The following is a 21,922-nucleotide window of genomic DNA, read 5'->3' as shown; positions in this document are numbered from 1 at the left end:
TTTCCCCCTTCAACATGCTGTCTGTCACATCTCCACCTCAATCTTTTCCTCCCGCTTGCTGATTTTGTCTTTTTCTATTTTGGTTTGCCTCCACAGGAATTGACCTGGAAAACATTGTCTACTATAAGGATGACACACACTACTTTGTAATGACTGCCAAAAAGCAGAGCCTTCTGGAGAAGGGCGTCATTCTACATGTGAGTGATCAAAGAATTTGACTGCCGCCAGTTTTCTAACTAATCGGCACACTTTTATTCTCACTTCTCCCTCCCTCTTTATCTTTGTCTCTTCCTGTTTGCCTTTCTCTGTCCCTTAGAAAAGTACTAGCACACCTCTGCTCAAGGCAGATGATTCGAGATGCAGCACAAGCTTGAAAAAAAAAAAAAAAAAAAAAAAATTGGCTTAAACAGCTGAAGCTGGTTTTAACTGGCCTGGTTTGTCTGTTTAAGATGGATTTTGACTCTTTTCAACTGGTTAGGCAGGTAAACCTGCTGACCAACCAGCTTGGTGAGGCTGGAGGACCTTAAGATATTTAAGTTTGTTGAATCATTAACAGGGAGCCTCAGTCTCAGCCATTTCTCTCACACTCACACACAATCTTTTGAATAATACAGCTGATATAATGATGCACAGTAATGACACCAATTAATGCAGCCCGATAGGCTGCGAGAGACGGATGCTTACTTTGCATTTTTCTGGATAAATTACAAAATCCCACTGGACAAAATAGTAAATATTATGCCTCAAGTGTAATGATGCTCAGAATAAAGTCATTTTAAATGAGTGTCAGCGCTGAGAGTCCTCATCTGTTTTAAAGAGTCTGAGTGTTAGGAGAAACAAACACTGCTCGCTCTTAGCAACATGAATCAGAGAGGAAAAGACCTCTCAAATATCCTATTACCACACCCACAGCCACTCACGACTGAATTATATGCCTTGTGGTGCTCTGCAGTTGCAGAAAACTTTGAGCGTAGTTTTAAATTATCAAAACCATCTTGAAAAGTTTTAATGATTATATTTTCCTCAGTGCCAAAAATTTGACTTGATCAAAAAGATGCCACAAACATTACTATGGGTCATAATATATGTTTTTGTTTACATAAAATACAATATATACATCATATTTTATTTTATATACGTAAAAAAAAAAAAAAAAAAAACAAACACAACACACAAACACACACACAAAAAACACACACACACATATACACACACACACACACACACACACACACACACCACACACACAGTACACACACAGTACAGACCCAAAAGTTTGGAAACATTACTATTTTTAATGTTTTTGAAAGAAGTTTCTTCTGCTCATCAAGCCTGCATTTATTTGATCAAAAATACAGAAAAAAAAAAATGTAATATTGTGATATGTTATTAAAATTTAAAATAATTGTTTTTTACATTTATTATACTTTAAATTATCATTTATTTCTGTGATGCAAAGCTGAATTTTTAGGATCATTATCACATGATCCTTTAGAAATCATTCTAATATGATGATTCATTATCAAAGTTGGAAACAGTTCTGCTGCTTAATATGTTTTCAGAACGTGATACTTTTTTAGGATACTTTGATGAATAAAAAAAAAAAAAAAAAAGAAGCTATGTTTTTTAAAATATAAATATTTTGTAATAACAATATACACTACTGGTCAGTAATTTGGGGTCAGTAATTTTTTTTCTTTCTTTTTTTTTAAATAAAATCAATACTTTTATTCAGCAAGGATGTGTTAAATTGATAAAATAGTGATAGTAAAGAAAAATATATTATTAGAATATATTATTAGAATTTTTTTTTTTTTTTTTTTAATAAATGCAGTTCTTTTTTAACCTTTTATTCATCAAATATATTAGACAGCAGAACTGTTTCCAACACTCATAATAAATCAGAATATTAGAATGATTTCTAAACGATCATGTGATAGACTGGATGTTACATGTGACACTGAAGGCTGGAGTAATGATGCTGAAAATTCAGCTTTGCATCACAGGAATAATTTTTTTTTTAAAAAAGTATATTCAAATAGAAAACTATTATTTTAAGTTGTAATAATATTTCACAATATTACTGTTTTTTTTTTTATATTTTTGATCAAATAAATGCAGGCTTGATGAGCAGAAGAGACTTCTTTCAAAAACATTAAAAATAGTAATGTTTCCAAACTTTTGGTCTGTACTGTGTATATTAATATGTATATATACATACATATATATATATATATATATATATATATATATATATATATATATATATATATATATATATATATATATATATAATATATAATTATTTTTTATTGTTATGAGACTTTATAGAATTAAAAATACATGTTATTTCTTTCAAACTTAAATACAGGAAAGAAAATTGTACTTGATTGAATCATCATGGGGTTTTATTGCTTTTATACCTCTCTTAATTTTTATTTTTTCCGCTCTTGTACAGGACTATGCTGACACTGAAATGCTGCTGTCCAGGGCCAATGTTGACCAGAAGGCTCTGCTGTCCTATGCCATAGAAGCAGCAGATTTCTCTACCAATCATCAGCTTCCTAAGCTGGACTTTGCCATCAACCATTACGGCCAACCTGATGTCGCCATGTTTGACTTCACCTGTATGTACGCCTCAGAGAACGCAGCGCTCGTCCGCCAGCGCAACGCCCATAAGCTGCTAGTAGCCCTGGTGGGGGACAGTCTTCTAGAGGTGAGTGGAAAACTGGTATGGAGGAGGGAAATAAGACCATGCTCATTTAAGGGAGTATGTTATTTGTTATAACCTACTTTAATAGAACCAGATGGTTTTCCATGAAGTACCACAAAATTGGCTTTTGCTCTTCTCCAGCCTCTTCCTTTGACAAATTTCAACTTCTGAAAATACATTTTCTCACATAAATCTGAAACCACCACTTCAGAAGCTGTGGTAATGAAAGCATTAAGTTAAAACACCACACACAGTTACACTAGCTAGACTGTGATTGTGAAGGCAGTTTTCCATCTTCTTCCAAACAGAAGGTGACTGATTTCTGAATCTAAAAGATTTCTACAGCTGTTCATTTATTCCATTTACATTTACATTTATGCATTTAGCAGACGCTTTTATCCAAAGCGACTTACAGTGCATTCAGGCTAACATTTTTTACCTAACATGTGTTCCCTGGGAATTGAACCCACAACCTTTTGCGCTGCTAATGCAGTGCTCTACCACTGAGCCACAGGAACGGGAAAGAATCATAAATTATCATTTATAATTTTTAGTGTATGAGGAACAAGTTGACTAATGGATATGTGCTTTTTCGTGTGTGTGTGTGTGTGTGTATATAGCCGTTCTGGCCGATGGGCACTGGAATAGCAAGAGGTTTCTTGGCAGGCTTGGATGCAGCGTGGATGGTGCGGAGTTGGGCTCATGGAAGCTCCCCTTTGGAAGTGCTGGCTGAACGGTAAGACATGCTATGAACAGAATGGAATGCTAGTTCGCTGCTTACAGCATGGTGTGCAGTATATACTGTATATTCCAACCATTTAATTGTTTTTAAAAATAGCGCATAATATACAGTCTGCAATAATAAGACTTTCAAAAGGGGTTTGGCTGATTCTCACTATGTTGCTTGTTCAGTTCAGGAAATAGAAAGCTATGAAAATGAAAACAATGCCATTATTTTTCATTTTGATGCAATTTGTGTCTGAATATTTAAACTTTTCGCATACTGTAAAAATAGTTTGAGTAATATAGTGTTATGCTATTCCAAACACACCAGAGTGATACAGAACTTCTGATGAGGTTGACAGTGATTGTGTCTTCAAACTAAGCAGTAAACAGCTCAAGTCCCTGCAGGCTGTCACTTACTGTGGCGCTTGTTTTCTTCCTGCAATGTTATTTTGCTGCATACTGCAGGGTAATTCTCAGTCTCAAAGCTCTTTTCTACTTGTATGCAGTAAGCAGCGTGTTTGTGGGGAAGCAAAAGTGTTTTACGAGCAAGTAGTTTGCATGATGTCTCTAGGGTCTCATATTGAGACATCACTAATGGGATGAACGCCAGAATGAAGGGAATTTGGGACTGAAATCATGGTGTGTAGTAATCATGAGCGTGGCTCCCTTGGGTTTCAGGGAAAGTATCTATCGACTGCTGCCTCAGACGACACCAGAGAATGTGAGCAAGAACTTTAGTCAGTACAGCGTGGACCCGACTACACGGTACCCCAACATCAGCCTTCATCAAGTCAGACCCAACCAGGTGGGATTACGCACAGCTGACCCATCAGAAAACCTAGCTGCAAGTTTGTCTAGATATATTTGCTAATATCTAAAAAAAAAAAATAATTCATACTGTACGTTATCATGTTGTGATCCCTAAATTCAGTTTTTGTGTTTACAATTGATATAAAGTTTTTAAATTAATTATGTTAATGTTAATATTGGCCATTTATCAGTTATTTGCTCTAACATAAAACAAATATATGCTTATTTGTTTCTGCCCAAATTTTATTGGTGCATCCTGACAAATAAACAGTTTCTGATTTCTGATCTATTTATCTTAATCAAGATCAAGATCTATGATCAAGATAACTAGATTTCTGATCTAGTTGTCTTGGATAATGGTGACCCTCCTAAGGAATAAACATGAGTTCTAATAACTTTACAACATAATTGTCTGCAGGTACGGCATCTGTTAGACACCGGAGAAATCAGGGATTTGCGTGTCGACATGGAGAATGTGGTCAACTCTTCAACTCCTAGACTCACAAGAAATGGTTGGTAGATTTCAGCTGTGGATCCTTTAGTTTTCCATATATTTATTTAGGCGTTTTACTACACATTGGATAATCTCAAATGTAAATGTGTATAACTTGATTTATTCTCATCCTAGAAATTCTGCTTGAGAAGCAATTGCAAGGTAATTTTGTGGGCGACTCTAATCCTAATGCATGATGTTCTACAGGCTTCTACGTTTCAACAAGCTTTGTGCAGTTTATTGTATGAAAAGTATAACTCTGACAATGAATGAAAAGCTGTCTTTGAGCACTTTAGAATTAAATGCAACTATGCACTAACAAATATTTGTGGATTTCCACAAACTGAGAACTACTATCAATGCGGTTGATGTCTTGAATGTTTCATAACCTCTCAAAAAGGAATGAAATGCACCATGAAAGTTCTTCAGACGCTGCTCTGGTCATGTGACTAACTCTGATTGGATGTTGGAGCATTCCATTACTGAATATATACATTCTTGATTAGGCACCACTTGACTTTGCTTGCCCCCATCAGAATCCATTGTGCGCTCCAGTAAGCTGCTGAACTGGTGTCAGAGGCAGACGGAGGGATACAGAGGTGTCAGCGTGTCTGATCTCACCACGTGCTGGAAGAGCGGCCTGGCCCTGTGCGCGCTCATCCACTGTTACAGACCAGACCTCATGTAAGTGCAGTATGCCACATGCTGATCCCAACAAAAGCTCTGTGTTATTACTGTGCTATATTTAGAGACGCAGGACTGGAGCACAAACGCTGCCGCAAAGAATCAGAGATTCAGTTCAGTGCAAAGAGTAAGAAAGGTTGAATTAGAAAGGACGTGTAAGTCATATGCCCACGCAGTGTGAGAAGACCGGAGATCAAGCAAAGTTAAAAAGAAAAATGTTTGACATTTAAGAGAGTTTTAAGGTTTTGGTGGTGGATGTAGACACAAATAAGATACACTACTGTTCAAAAGTTTGGGGTCAGAAAAAAAAAAAAATATATGTGTATATATATATATATAATATATATATATATATATATATATATATATATATATATAATATATATATATATAATATATATATATATATATATATATATATATATATCTAAAAAGCTCAGCTCAAATTATATATATAATTTTTTTTTTTTTTTTTTTTTAAAGAAATTTATATTTGTATTTAGCATGGACACATTAAAATGATCAGAAGTGACATTTATAACATTTATTCTGTAATAGGAGACAGAAAACTAAACACAGAATAAAAGATCTGAAAGATTCAACAGATTTGTTTATTAAAGGCATAGTCCACCTAAAGTATGAAATTCTGTGATCATTTATGCACCCCTATATTTTGAAGAATGTTTGGAACCATTGATAACTCAATGATTTCCATTGTATTTTTTTTTACCTACTAACCACTGTTTGGTTACTCATATTCTTCAAAATACCTTATTTTATGTTCAACTGAAGATAGAAACTTTTTGGAGCAACTTGAAGGTTTTTTGTATGAACTGTCCCTTTAAGCTGTGGAATATGAGTCAGCAAAAACTTGAGTGCACCTTAATGTCATTGCTAATGTTACTCAAATGTTTCTTCAGCTGTGGTAGTTAATTTGTCCTCACCTCATTACTTTTGATGAGCTATTCATAGCTTTGTTTTTCATGTAGTACTTGTTTACTTGGCTTACTCATCTGTAGAGTACAACACACTATAAGAACAGTTAGACTGGGTAAGTTTCTCTTTTGCAAAAGGCCAAGAACTCAGTCTGTAGTTATTCTTACACTGGGTTCTGTTACGTAGAGCAGCTGAAAGCCCCATTAGCTTTTGAGCATACATTAGCATTATCATAACTCTCAATTAGAGCAGATGCTGAGTGAGTGTTCCTTTTAAAAGCTTTTGCTTATGAGTTGTTTGTTATGGTCAGCTAAACTAGCTAGAAAGTCTCTTTTGCTTAGCAAGGCTGAATTTATTTGAACAAAAATTTGGTAAAACGGTAGTATTGAGAAATATTATTACTGTTTTCCATTTAATTTTTTCCTGTGGTGGCAAGTTAAATTTTATGCAGCCATTACTTCAGTCTTTAGTGTCACATGATTCTTCAGAAATCATTCTAATATGCTGAATCAGTGCTCAAGAAACAATTCTTATTGTCAATGTTGGCAATTGTTGTGCTGCTTAAAATTTACGTGGGAACCACAATATATTTTATATATAATATGTGCAATATACTACATAATAGTATATAAATATAATAAAGTTAATGATAGCGTTTTTTGAAATAGAAATCTTTTGCAACATTATACATTTCTTTAATGTAACTTTTGATCAATTTGTCAAAAAAAAAGACCTGACACCAAACTTTGAATGATAGCGTGTCACTGTTTGATATGTATATTTTCAAGTTGATCTTTTTTTTTTTTAAGCTAGTTCTTTGCTAAAATGTTTTCTGTTTTATGCTGAAACGGATTGACAATAACAGATTTGCATCAATAAAGCATCTTTCAATGACGGTTGCCAGTTTAACACAATATGAGCAATACACACTAACTTGGGAATGCAGCAAAATTCAGCTTTAAAGTTTAATGCAATGCAGTGACCAGCAGTTGGAGTCCAGACAGTGAAGCTTGTGTAATCCACAACCTTATGCAGTTGGATGCAGCAACTGAGTAATAACTGCTGCTACTGTAGCAACCAACAAAACAACAACTTGAATCACTGTCAGTGTGAACAGCCCTTGAAAATTATATTCAGCCGATGATCTTGTGACACTTATGATTTAAAGATGTGTTAAACTGCTTTCTTGATTATGCTCTTATGATTGATGCATGGGTGTTATCTGGCGTCACTTTTTAACACTTCCCTATGGTTTTCTAACTTGCTTTATAACATGATTATGGTTTATGGAGATGTTTCTCATGTTGCGATGTCTTATAACTGTAGTGACTTTGACTCGCTGGATGAGAAAGATGTGGAGAAGAACAACCAGTTGGCTTTTGACGTGGCTGAAAAAGAGTTTGGAATTTCTCCCATCATGACCGGGAAGGAGATGTCTGTTGTGGTGGAGCCTGACAAGCTCTCCATGGTGATGTACCTCAGCCAGTTCTACGAGATGTTCAAGGACACTGTGCCACCTGGTGGTGAGTTGTAGCTCCACAAAAATGAATCCAGAGAAAATTGCAAAACCAAACAGGAATGTCAAGCCAATATAGGAGTGTTTATGCTATTCCCTAGCATGCAGTTCATTCATAGATTGTAGTAGTTATTATTCATATTTTTGCGTTTCAGAAAACCACAATCTGAGCCCTGAAGAGAAGGCTGTGTTGATTGCCAGCACTAAATCACCCATCTCGTTTTTCAGTAAACTGGGTCAAAGCATCGCCATCTCCCGCAAACGAAACCCCAAGGTAGTCAAGTTTCTTTTTGATACTGCAAAACTATTGATTATTGTGATCTTAACTGATCCTACACAAATTTTGTATAGGATAAAAAAGAAAAGGAACTGGATGGACTGGGAAAAAGACGAAAGACCAGCCAGGCTGGACAGTCAGAGGATGTAAGGCCATATCTTCCTGGATCAGTGGATGTGTAACATACTGCTTTGTGTATGTACTTGTCTAAATCCATTCATTCCTGTTCTCCAACATCACAGGAAGAGCTGAAGAGGGTTAATCGAGACGACAGGCCCTCTATAGCAACAGCTCTGGCAGAGCGTAAAATTGACTCGGCTGCAGCAGTGAACAACAACAATAAAGTGAAGGTGATGGCCACACAGCTGCTAGCGAAGTTTGAGGAGAACGCCCCGACGCAGTCCACCGGACTCAAGCGACAGGTGGGTTAGAATTTATGTGTTTTTGCACAGTTGCTCACTTAAATGACTGTGGACTTTCTGTGACATTTGTGGATTCTTATAGTAACAAGTGTAATAAAGAGTCTTCATCAACAACAGGCTAAACTGCTTTGTTGGAATGTGTTAATTTTGTAAGCAAAGTTGGCAACAAAATGATTGTTGCTCTGCAATGATGCCTGACTAACTATACCAGTGTTATTTTGTTATGATGTGTATATACAATTATAATATTTATTAATATTTTAAATGAACTTTATTTAAATTTTGTTTTTATTTTATTTTATTCTATATTTATTATTTTATTTTAATTTTATCTTCTTTTGTCGTTTACATTCTTTTTATTTTATTTTTTTTTTTAAGTAATTTTAGTACTTCAACTTATTTCGTTTAGTTACCAAGGCAGCAATTTCAAGTTTTCATCTAATATCTAAGTTTCATTTTATTTTAATTTAAAAAAAAAAATAATAATAAAAAAAATTGGGGCGGGGTGTAATTAACAATAACACTAGACTGTACTTTATGCCTTCAATCTGTACAAACTACTGTTTAATTTTAAACTTTAGTTAAATCAAAAATTAATCTTTACTTACAGGGAAATAGGCAAAGTACTACACAAACATATATACTGTTACTGTGCCAAACTCAGCTGTCAATTTCAAGTAGTTTTTGACAGTCACGTCAAATCAGCATTACTTTTGCAATGCTATTTAGGTGATTTATTTTTGTGGAAAGCATAAAAAAAATGTGGTTATAAGGTTTGTTTAACCAAGTGGGATGAATCCTCTTCTAAACTGCTGTTACTTACTGCTAGAAGTGCACAGCATGCTGGGATTGTTTGAAATGATCAGTTTTATACAGGATAATCATGCTGATCCATTCTAACGGAGTAGCCAGAAGAATGACTGGCATGAGAGAGGATTTGGGAGCTTTTTATAGAAAGCTAAACCCTTCCTGATTCTCTGCATCAGTGTGAGGCTGATGTATTTGACACTGTTACCTACTGGAGCCATGCAAGATAAAGGGTTATCTATACACTACTGTTCAGAAGCTGTTCAAAATGAATACATTTGTTCAGAAAGGATGCAATAAATAAAATGACAGTAAAGTTTTTACTACAAGTTACAAAAGATTTCAGTTTCAAATGAATGCTCTTCTTTGTAACGTTCTATTAATATAAGAATCCTGAATAAAATGTATCTTGCTTTCCACAAAAATATTAAGCTTGCACAACTTAAGGAGTATTCAGCTGTGACGATAACAGGGAATGTTACCTGACTGCTGGAAATTCAGCTTTGTCATCACAGGAATGAATAAATGTTTTAAATATATTAAAATAGAAAAGTTGTTTTTCAGAGAAATAATATTTAACAATATATCTGTTTTACTGTATTTTTATTAAATAAACGCAGCCTTGGTGAGCATAAAAGACAACATTTGAAAAAAAATAAAATAAATAAATCTAACTGACCCCAAACTTTTGAACAGTAGTGTTTTTTTCAGCTGTTCATGGACTGGCTCATTTGGATGTCTGCTCATTCATCTGTTTCCTTCTGCTTTCTGCATGAAGTAGTTTAAACTCAATCTCTGGTCACATGTTTTTAGTAGTTGTTGTTTTTGAGTTTTATTCATGCATGGCACATTACAGGTCTTTTTTCTGCAGTCAGTTCAAGTCATTTACTTTCAGTTTCTCTCTGCATGCCTATCCTTATTTATATTTTCCCCCCTTTTCCATTCTTTCTCACTCCAATGGATGATAATGGCTTTGGCACTTCCTCACTTTTCTTTGGTCACTTCACCCATCACGCACGTGCCACTGGTTACAGGGTGACTCCATGCCCGATCTGGGGCTCATACTGACCCCCTCTCCGGCCGCTCCCTCTCTGAAAGAGTCAGTGCGGCTGGCTCCAGTCCCTGCATGGAGGAAGGTAAAGAGTGTAGTACAATCCCATGTTCCCAGATTCCCATCAACCATTAACACTCTAAGTACCTACTTACCTCTCTACTCATCCATATTTATTATTGTCTTTGTGACTAAATGAACTGGGTTTTAACTAAGCTTGTTTTGTTGAATTATGTCTTACATGTTCATTTTTCTTCATTTAGTCTTAATGCTGTTTCTTGTCTGCTCGAGTTGAATTAGCCTTATACATGCTATATTTGACATTATAACATCTATAGATATATATTTGACAAAATTAAGTTCAAAAAGATGCAATTGACATCTAAAAGAAGTGAATTTTGCATGAAACCTTGCATGTAAATTAACATACTAAATTGGCCTACCCAAAGGTAGTTTTCTGAACGATTCACACAGAAATTCATTCTGCTCATGTGTCATGCATTATTGTATACTTGGGTATCTGTTATTCAGGCATGAAAATATATCTTCCCTAAATACGACAAGATACTGAACAGAATATGCTTCGTTCCCTCCTTGTTTTCTTTTGCAAAATAAATATATGCTACTGTTCCAAAGTTTAATGTAGGTAAGAATTATAGGTAACACTTTAGAGTAGGGAGCACTTATTCACTATTAACTACAACGTTTCCATCAATAAATTCCTAATTTGCTGCTTATTAATAGTTAGTAAGGTAGTTGTTAAGTTTTAATAAGGCATTAATATGTGCTTAATTAGTACTAATAAATGGCTAATATTCTAGTAATATACATGATAATAAGCAACTAGTTAAGAGACCATAAAATAAAGTGAGTGAATGAGAGAGATAAATTGAAAATATCACTGCAATAGAAAGTAAAAACAAGCATTTATTTAAAAAAAAAAGAAAAAAAAAAGGTAACAATATAAATGTCTTTACTGTCTCAAATCATCAGTTTAATACATCCTTGCTGATTACAGGTAATCTATAAATAAATTCATTCATTCATTACTGAGCCCAAACGTTTGATTGTTAATGCAGCTTTTACTTTTCTCTAAGGTCTATTACTGGGTTTATTAATATGAGTTTGCGAGCTAAGTGTATTTCTGTTTGTTTTAATTAGAGAACTGTTATGAACATGAAGGCTTGTGTGTATGTGAGAGGAAAACATGACACTTGAATTCATGTTTTATGTGTGTGTTCAGAGGCGCACACAGTTACAGGAACAGATGAGTTTCCGCTATAAAGAAAGACTGAAGTGTCAAACTCTCCCAATCAAACAGGAGCAGGTACACAGCTTTAGAAAAGCCCTGCTTATACTGCTACAATTTAGTGTCTCCTTTGTCCTTTTTTGTGTAGTAAACAAGAAGATAGTCCCATGAGGTGATCATTTAGTCCCCTGTGTACTTGTCTGTTGTTGTTAGTTTCCTGTTTGACGTGCTCATGCACTGGAGATCTAGAGGTATATCTTTCCACACTGTGCTTCGGTGCTCTTTGTTTGCGTTTCCAGTGTGATTGAGACGAATGAGCCGAACGCTTTGCTTATTGTTCTGGTGCTTTGAAATTCCTCATTCTCAGATTGTAGAGGTTCAGATGTGGTTTTGATAGCTTTGTTAGACATTCCTTGTGCATGGGAGGTCTGTGTGTGTGTTAAGTGTCACTAAAGTCACTGGGTTTGATTATCAGCTGTGTTTTTGAGCTTCTAATGGGACACTGTTTGTTCTCTAACACAGTGCTCCTGTCTGTCATCACTACAGTTGTGTTTGTGTGTAGTAGGTGATTGGATGTTTGGGGGGTATTATCAGGTTTTTTTAATCTGATGAGTGTGTGTGTGAGGTTTTTGTATTTATGTAATTTTTATGTGAACGGGTTCTCCTCTCTTGTCTCTCTTAGCCAGCAGCGGGACTGAGGTCTTGAGGAGCTGCCCTAAGAAAACCATTCTCCTTTCTTCTTCCTCACCCTCATCTTCCTCATTCTCTCCATCGTTTCTTCCACATGCACAGGTGACACTCTCCTGTCTTCCTGTACTAACCTCAGCATCTCACACAAGGGCTGGTTATAACAGAACTTCTCCTCTTGCAGTCTCTTGAGATGAGGTTTTTGTAGGTTTTTAGACTTTATGGTGCAGAGCTACTTGTCTTGATCAGTGTATTGAACAAAACTCCTGGCATATTCATGGCATGTTAATCAGATACTTCAATGGTTTGAACTCTGCAAACAATTGTACAAAGACATAGAAACATAGAAAAAAATAGTGATAAACTTATTGTTAAATATTGGTAAGCTTCAAATATATATATATATATATATATATATATATATAATATTTTATTTTTTTTTTTTTCTTTCTATATAGCTTCATGCTTCAGACATGATTCTGGCTCACACCAGTCTCTAAAATAAAATAAAACAAATATGCTGATTTTGTGCTGATTTATCAATATTTTTGTGTAAACCATGATACTCTTTTTTTTTTTTTCAGAATATTTAGATGAAAAGTTCAAAAGAAGAGCATTTAAGACATCTTTAAGACATTATAAATGTCTTTAGTGTCATTTTCAGTGATTGATGGATTTTGTGTTATTAAATGTAGTTTATTTATTAAAACTAGTTTATCTAGATGTTTTCAGACATTTTATATATATATATAATATATATATATATATATATATATATATATATATATATATATATATATATCTATATATATATAATATGATATGATATGATATGATTTTTTTTTATTTTTTTTTAAGCTGCGGTTAAGTACATTTATCATTCAGTCAGGCTTGTCAGTTTTGGAAGTATGTCGTTTTGCACATCCCTATACACACTATAAATTTATCCAAATTTGAAATGGATTATTTTGTGCAGTTCTGGAAACCAACAATTTGTGTTTTATGGTGTTAGATAAAGTTGAAATTGTATTTTGGTTAGCATCATTTTAATGCAAACACTGGAATGGACCACCATGCTTTTGTTGCATTTTTGTTTCAGAAATATGGGGCTGTTACCCTTCTAGTTTTGATTGTTAGTTTAGTCTGAGATCTTCTAGCTAATGATAGGGCGGAACTGATTTATGTCTGTTCTCTACAGCATAATGTTAACCAGTCAGAGATAAACAAGTGTAATGGTGGTGGTGATGAAGAGAATGAGATCCAGGACCCTTCAATCTATTACAGGGTAACCATGACAACTGTGTGGGGCTTTTCTCAAAACTTCCATTTCATCTTCGTGCACTTGCATGCATTTGTGTTTGGAGAACTACAGTTAACTTCACTAAATTTGCTGAATAAACATTTTATATTTTAACAATGTGTAATTTCAATATATTTATTAGCTTTCAGAATTAAAACTACAAAAACTTGCAGAACAAATGCGTAAGGACTATACAGTGCTGCAGACGTGACGTCAAAACCCAAACTAATTCATCATGGATTCCTTTAAGTTTTTCCTATGGGATTTTATATTGGAGTTTTTCAAGTTATGAGTAAAACAGGGTCTGTGGTAAATGTAAATTGATGATACTTGGACTTTTGCTCTACAACATAAATTACACATACTGAAAATCACATTTTGAGGCAGTTAATGTCTACTGTTTGTGTGTTTGTAATAAGTAATGACATCAGAACGTGTTTTGGAGTGTGAGTGTGTTCAGTTTACATTGTACAACAAAATGTTCAAGTAAAAGTAATTTTTATCACAGACCATATTTTGCTCATGAACTGAAAAACTCCATAGGAAAAATTCAAGGGAACCCATGACGAATTAGTCATCTGAGTTTTGACGTCACAGCTGCAGCACTCTACAATACGACATCCAGAAGAGATTTCTAAACCATGTAATAGTTTCATCAGCCTTTCCGTTTACAGGAAGATAACCTGCCTAGTGTGGACAAGCCAGAGCCCATACATATCCCTAGCATTCAAGAGCGAGTGGACACTCTAGTTGCTAGGTTTAAAGGCAAGCCTGACAGGAAGGACAAGCCACAGGTAGAGCAATTCAAGACAAAACACCATGCTCTTAAAGGGATAGTACACCCAAAAATGAAAATTCTGTCTTTTTTTACTCATCCTCAAGTTGATCCAAACCTGTATGAATTTGTCTTCTGTTGGACACAAAATAAGATATTTTGGTAACTAAACAGTTGCTGGTGGAGTAAATGACAGATTTTTAATTTTTGGGTGTACTATCTCTTTAACTAACAGATGATGGACAATATCAGACAGCTTGGTCAAGACCAGGTTAAAGACAATAAGGACACAATGTCTTGAGTCGTGGCCTTGACTTGTCTTGTCATGAACATTTGCGCTCTTCCTTTTTCCGAACATATCAACATTAATAGTTATTTTTTTGTCCTCACATCTTCCTTTGTGAAGGTTATGAAAAAGCCATCACGGTTCTTTATTGAGCAGTGGCTTTTGACCCACCGCCTCAGTCCTGAGCAACCCTTCTACCCTTCTGAGCCCCAGCATCAGGTAGCCTTGCCTGAGCATGGAGAGATATGCCCTTTAAACATCCAAACTACTATAATTCTAAATACCTAACATATCCATTACCAAAACAGCATAAACTAATACTGCATTTATTTAAAAACATAAAAAAATTCACAGTATTGCAGAAAGCTGTGATATTCCTTGTCGTAACATCATGAATTAAGACTGCATCTCTTTCACAGCAGAAGGAGGTTTTGCGTTCTGATGATCACGTGCCTTTACACATCCCCAGCATTCAGGAGAGAACTGAGAGATTAGTGGCTGTCCTTGAAAACACACTTTTTTCCATGCACAGCCTTAAACCGTTGGCAAAACACACTTGCACAGCCTGTGCCTTTAAAGGGATACCCCAAAATGAAAATTTTTCGTTAATCATGCCCAGCCTTCCAAACCGTTGATGCTTCATTCATTTAGGAGGTTTAAGATATTTGGGATAAAAACCAGGGAGGCCTGTGACCCCATAGACTGCCAAGTAAATAACAGTGTCAAGGTCCATAAAAGGTATGAAAGTCATTGTCAGAAAACTCCACCGCATGCTGCATATGCTCTTTCCAAATCCTGCCACAAATGCGCTGTTTCAATTGTATTTATCTTTGAAAGAAAACAGCGCACACGTTGGATGATATAGAAGAGCAAACGGTTATGGAGAGAAGAGGACCAAAGAATTTAATAAAGTTGTTATTTTGTGACTGTTCCCGTCGCTTCATAGAGATTGCCAATGTAAGTATTCTGACGTGTTTCATAACACAATGTTATTCTTAAAGTCTATGGGACAGACACAGGCTTCCCGGGTTTCATCCAAAATATCTTAAATTATGTTCCGAAGATGAACGAAGCTTTTATGGGTTTGGAAGGACATGGGGGTAAGTGATTAATGACAAAAAATTTATTTTGGGGTGGAGTATCCCTTTAAGCAGTCTTTTGGCCTTATCAAAACACATATTTAGCAAAGATGGAGTGGAAATTGTTTTCAAGGAATATTCTGGCTTAAATATAGCTCCTATTCATGTTATGTTCACAGGTAAAACACTCCTTAAGTGTGGTAAAATCACTGTAACATGGCCTTTTGTGGCTTATTGCTTTTATAAATAATCAGTCATTTGACTTGTAGTTTTCTTACTGCCTGCCTACCTGCTGTTCCCATAGTCTTTCCTTTACATCTCTCATCTCTCTCTATGTCTCTGTTTCTGTCTTTACGTCTTTCAAAGTCTAAGAAAAAGGCACCAGACTTCTTCACAGAGCAGTGGTACAGAGCGCGTGATGCCAGCTCTGTTAGCCCTCTGCACTCTCCCAGCTCTTTCCGGGAGGTAGCAGTGATGCATCTAATGACTGCTGTGTTCTTGAGTCGTGTGTGTGCATCGATGTGTTTCTGTAACACTTTCAAACACACTATTAATGGTAGAGAGCTGCCGTTTTGTGAACCTTTTTTCTGAGGTGTCTCTCTCCAGTCTTACATGTGTGTAACCAGATGTATGTATCAGTGTGTGAAGCTGAGAATATTGAAATACAACAAAAATGGATTAGTACTGTATGTTGCCAAACATTTTTTAACACAGCTGTAAGCTGGATGTGACCTATATTCATGAGATGCATAAAGGCTATTTCTGGAAACTAATCTGCATGTTCATGCAACATTGGAATTTTTAATTAAATTTGAATTTAACATACTTCAAGCATGATTGTTAAAGCCCAGGGTGAGTTTTTCGGAGTGAGTTTTTGCATCTTCAAGTATGTTTAAAAGTGCAATTTTATGTTAAAGGTTTTTATTTTAATTAACAGTTTTCCTTGGTACAGCTTGACTTCTTCATTTTGAAATGCTTTGAGCTGAATTACACCTTGTGCCTTTTCTCATCTACACAAGTAACCATGCAAGAAAATACACATTGAACTTTTTAATTCTTCATGACCCTGAAACACTTATTCTAGCATTCAAAATTTTGGGGTTAGTAAGACATATGTATTTTATGTTTTGAAGGAAGTCCATTATGCTCTGCAAGGCTGCTGTAATTTGGCTAAAACCATAATATAGTAATATTGTGAAATATTATTACAATTTAAAATAACAATAATAAAATTTATATAGAATAATTTCTGTTTGAATATATTTTAACTTTTAATTAATTTTTCAGTGATTGCAAAGCTGAATTTTCAGCAGCCAGTTCTCCAGTTTTCAGTGTCACATGATCCTTCAGAAATCATTCTAATGTGCTGATTTGGTGCTTTAGAAACATTTCTTATCAATGTTGAAAAAATGGTTGTAATGCTTAATATTTTTTTGTGAACCATAATGGATTTTTTTATTTTCAGGATCTTTTAATGAACAAAAGTTCACATAACAATTTATATTTGAAATATACAGTACGTCTTTTGTAGCATGTCTTCACTGTCACTTCTAATCAGTTTAATACATCATTGCTAAATAAAAGTATATATATATATATATATATATATATTATATATATATATATATATATTATTATTATTATAATATATATATATATAATATTATTATTATTATTATTATTATTATTATTATTATTATTATATATTTCTTTTTTCTTATGAATCTTACTGACCCCAAACTTCTGAAAGTTAGTGTATGTTTGCATCTTAAATTATGTCATGATGTAAAACTAATTTTAGGCTGAAAGTTTTATTTCAATTAAGTTTTCCATGTTACCTGTTTCTCACAACTTGCCTGCCGTATTACATTTTAGCACCTTATTACACCTTGTGCCTTGTATCATCTACACAAATAACCATGCAAGAACATCTGAATTGAACTTCTATTTATTTTAATTTTTTATAGTCTTGAAAATTGCCACAGCATCTTACTCAGCTTTCAATCATTTATGATTTTACTGTTTTGTTCTGTTCACCACCTGTAGAACTGTGTAAAGATGTACACAGGGGGTGTGTGCTCATTGGCTGAACAAATAGCACAGCTTCAGGCTAAGGATGACCTGAGGCCCTTGCTTGAGAAAGGGATTTGATAAGAATTAGGAGTGTTGTGGTATTGGCGTACACAAATGAGACTGCATAGCTCATTTTTGCTTTGGTACATGGTTAACTTGTAGTATTGGGTATCACTAACTCTCTGTGATTACAATGCATATACCATGATTCAGTGCACTGATAACTGGATCAATACAGCGGCAGCAACAACTGACTGTTCGTTTACACGACAACAGCGTTTTTGGGGACTGAAAAAGCATATTTTTGATTCTTCAGCAAAGTGTGGATTTACTACACCAATATTACAACCAACAGCGGAGACACATCATATACAACATATAATCGTCACTTCCCTGCAGGTACTGTATACTAACAAGGTGACAGCGCCAACTACTGGCCTGGCATAGGTAATACAGTGTTTTTCGCAGATATGTGTAAACGTGAATCGTTTTGAAAACGTCGTGTTTACGTAAAACTTTTTAAAAACGCAAGTAAAACTCGTCTGTAAAATATAGTACGTTATTTGTTGTTTATTTATTTAGAATAGTTTTATAATTGGTAAATTATTTGTATAATTTCTAAAATGTTTCTAAATCTTTTATTTTTTATAATTTCTAAATGTGCATAATTTATATTATTTAATTTTTAAGGGTGAAGTGTCAATATTGAAAAATAAGTACACTCCGTTGTGTTGATTTACACAGATTTGATTAGTTTTATTTTAGTGTCTTTGTTAACTATAATATATAATATTCAGCTCCTCGAAGCACAGAAGTTCATAAATTATTTTGGTGCATGCAGTCTCTTGACAGATTTCTAAGCGTTTAGGTGCCACTCCTTGCTTTCATTTAAAAAAAAAAAAACCTTAACTAGCATGTCTCGCTTCTATGTCTTTCTCTCTGCAGGGTTCGTTGCGGAAGGAGTTCCCTCAGAACATTGGAGGCAGTGATGTGTGTTTCTTCTGTCGGAAGCGTGTCTACGTGATGGAGCGTCTCAGTGCAGAGGGAAAGTTTTTCCATCGCAGCTGCTTCAAGTGCGACTACTGCGGCACCACCCTCCGCCTGTCCTCCTACGCCTTCGATGTTGAGGACGGTATGAAATCCAAACAGAATTAAAATCCCTCCTGATTATAATTTTCATACTGAAGCTACTTATAAGTTACCTTTATTTTTTTCTACGTTTAATTATTAACTTAGCTATTTTGATTAATATAAGCAGTCTCTTTAATTTCCTGCTTGCTCGTAGTTTTCTGTCATGAGATGTGCTTTGTTACACAACACAGTGGGATATTGTTGTTTGAGACAGAGGGACCATTTCTCTTCATCATCAACCATTCTTTATTAACTACAGTATGAGCTGTTCTGTAACCTCCCACATGGCGTAGTTACAGATATGCATGTTAGATGGAAATCAACCACATTTGTTGCATTTCGCATTTGATAAATCAGCTCATTTGGGTTTTCTCAGATTTATGTCTGGAAACAGATGCTAATTGAGCACATTTGTGTGTGTTTTCACTCTTGTAGGGAAGTTTTACTGTAAACCACACTACTGCTACCGACTTTCTGGTCTGGCTCAGAGAAAGCGGCCTGCTGCTCCTGCTCCCGTAAATGCCAAGGTTCTGACTTCTTTAGTCTCTGAGTTTGTGGAAAATCAATGTTTATATCAGCAGGTTTTTCTTCTGACACTGTATTCCCAGGCTGTACTGTCTATTTTATCTTTTTTTTTATATGATGTAATAACAAAAAAAGGCTAATATATTCAGACTTTTTTTTTTTTTTGTGGTCATAGGAGCCCCAGGTGTTGGCGGTAACCCCCAACACAGTGGATGCCCCAGGCCAATCCATAACTTCTCAGGCCCCTGTGGAGCTCCGGCCCTCAGGTACCCGCCTTTCCTCTTTAGGCCCCATTCTGTGCCTCTCTCGCGGAGCAGGGGGCACCCTACGCTCCTTGCGGCAAGCAATGTCTTGGACCCGCCACCAGGTGGCGCACAATCCCTTTGATTCTCCTTTCCTCCTTGCATACTGCATTTATCTGCTCTCCTGCTTTACTCTCAACATCCTGCTCAATATTCTCTAGCATGACCTCCTTCCAGCCTCTGAGCTAATCGGAGCACTTCCTGCTCGCACACGCTGTGATATAGAGTGATATTGTGCTTGTTTTGTGTATCCCTAATGATGTCACAAATGATTAACTCATTGTAAATCAGTTAGAATATGTATATTATTCTGAGTGGTGCAGCCTAATTAAATTTCTTCTTTTGATTGTGAGTAAACCATCCTAGCTAAAAGGCATATCAATTAAGTGTTAACAACTGTTAATGAATTAAATACATAATGTAGAGCTTTTAAAATGTTTGAAGTGGCTCAAATGGTGGCTTAGAAATATCTTACGTTATATCAAATAACACATTGTGTAATAATAATTAACCTTTTTGCCTGCATGTGTTATGAATATTCTTTATTTATTGCCTGTTTTTGTTACTCTCCTTTTTGTCCTTCCACTGTATAGATCTGTGATGAGTGCCTTTAAGTTTGTGATTTGTAATTTCTGATCTGTGCGCCTTTTGTAACATAGTGCTCGTATCAGTGCTTGTGATTGGTGGGCTCTGTAAGCTTTACCTTTCCCCTCTCCTATCAGAGCAGCTTGTTTTGTGAGCTAGTGCCTGCATCTGTGCCTGTGATTGGTCTACACTCCCATCATTCCTTGCATCTCTTTCCCAGTGTTTGTTCACCTCTTAATTCTCCTCATAGTACTAACACCACTGCTTGTGGCATCCTTCATGTGTGTATCACTGAGAATGATTTACAATACTAGGGTGAAAAATATAAAGTGTAAATAGTTATAGTGATTTTTTTAAAGACGTTTTAGCAACATTAATACATTAATCATAGAACTAGTCATTTTTCATGAGTTTTGAATCTCATAAATATTTTTTTTTAGTTGCACTTTACCTAAAAATAAGAAAATAGAAGTTGTGTTTTGCATAAAGAAAATAAAGCTTATTTTAAGACTGTTAAGATGTTTTGCATTGTGACATTATTTTCTTAGCTTTCATTTAATGCAAAAAATATATATAATTTGTATTACTGTTATGCCTAAGAAAATAAGAAAATGGCATCATTATTATTGTATCATCTGACCTGTTTATTTATATTTTTTCTTTGCAGGACTGAAAGTTATATATGGTTATGGTTTACATATAATTTGCCTAAAATCAGACTTCAGTTTCTTCATGCAAAATATAATTTCTTGTATATTTTTAGATTGTGGGGTAAATATGGCTGAAAAATTAAAAATATGAAAGGCCTACCCTAGTACAATGTGTGAGAATAAGAAAATTATATTATTTATTTCCTTTATTTTTAGTATTCCTTTAGCATTTGGGTGATAAGATCAGATTACTCTGAAATCATTGATATGCATCAAGTGAACATGACACACTAATTTATTCATGGGGACTGTCCCTTTATAATCACTATATGAGGCATATTCCTTATTCAGTGAGCTCTGAATACATCAGTTATAATTCGGTTACGGGTGACGAGTTTTTTCAATTGATTCTTTTTTTTTTTTATGGATTGCATGCTTCATTCCTCTAACCATTTCCCACCACCACAGTCACGTTTTTATTGTTTAATTACATGCACAAAATGTTCTCACCGGCTTGGTTTGGGGTTTGGGATTTGTTTCACTGGATAGACGTATTAGTCATTCACATGTCCACCAGTTCATTAATGTTAAAAAAAAAATCATTAATATTAAAACGAATTTCTTTATCTGGTATGCTTTAATAGGAAGGGAAAAAGGCAAGGTAACCATAACTTGTATTTATTATTGAAGGATATATTATTTATGCGTATTTTACAGACAACTTAATATTATAATATATTTTACTGACAATCTTCTTAAATCTAGAATATATGTGTAGTCATTAAGGCCAAATATTGCTTGTGTAAATAAAGTTAAAGAGTTAATCACTTTGACAGTGTTTGTCT

At 34.9% G+C, this 21,922-nt stretch overlaps 1 protein-coding gene and 1 long non-coding RNA gene across 29 annotated transcripts in view; both read left to right on the top strand.

Annotated features, from left to right (window-relative positions):
* LOC109109904 (protein-methionine sulfoxide oxidase mical3a) overlaps positions 1-21,922 on the top strand; it is an 85,916-nt gene that overhangs the window by 40,239 nt on the left and 23,755 nt on the right. For 22 of the 27 annotated variants that reach the window (XM_042775528.1, XM_042775529.1, XM_042775530.1 and 19 more), the window contains 15 exons: positions 97-197; positions 2,459-2,716; positions 3,334-3,449; positions 4,118-4,244; positions 4,668-4,761; positions 4,878-4,904; positions 5,279-5,426; positions 7,689-7,885; positions 8,034-8,152; positions 8,230-8,301; positions 8,398-8,577; positions 10,419-10,520; positions 18,830-19,016; positions 19,451-19,542; positions 19,716-19,806. In XM_042775528.1, the coding sequence (XP_042631462.1) occupies positions 97-197; positions 2,459-2,716; positions 3,334-3,449; positions 4,118-4,244; positions 4,668-4,761; positions 4,878-4,904; positions 5,279-5,426; positions 7,689-7,885; positions 8,034-8,152; positions 8,230-8,301; positions 8,398-8,577; positions 10,419-10,520; positions 18,830-19,016; positions 19,451-19,542; positions 19,716-19,806 (1,911 nt within the window). The remainder of the gene's footprint in view (positions 1-96; positions 198-2,458; positions 2,717-3,333; positions 3,450-4,117; positions 4,245-4,667; positions 4,762-4,877; positions 4,905-5,278; positions 5,427-7,688; positions 7,886-8,033; positions 8,153-8,229; positions 8,302-8,397; positions 8,578-10,418; positions 10,521-18,829; positions 19,017-19,450; positions 19,543-19,715; positions 19,807-21,922) is intronic. The other 5 variants (XM_042775544.1, XM_042775554.1, XM_042775553.1 and 2 more) reach the window with 3 other exon arrangements.
* Positions 10,531-15,227, top strand: LOC122148605. Of its 2 annotated transcripts, none has more exons than XR_006162497.1 (4): positions 10,531-12,476; positions 13,570-13,656; positions 14,346-14,951; positions 15,152-15,227. It is a non-coding gene; the product is annotated as an uncharacterized LOC122148605 (long non-coding RNA). The 2 variants fall into 2 exon arrangements; XR_006162498.1 differs by lacking the exon at positions 10,531-12,476 and having other exon boundaries at positions 13,244-13,656; positions 14,346-14,465; positions 14,853-14,951.

Source organism: Cyprinus carpio, chromosome A18, assembly GCF_018340385.1.
Source record: "Cyprinus carpio isolate SPL01 chromosome A18, ASM1834038v1, whole genome shotgun sequence".
Taxonomy (NCBI): Eukaryota; Metazoa; Chordata; class Actinopteri; order Cypriniformes; family Cyprinidae; genus Cyprinus; species Cyprinus carpio.
The sequence above is the reverse complement of the archived record's forward strand: the minus strand, read 5'-3'. Positions and strand labels throughout refer to the sequence as shown.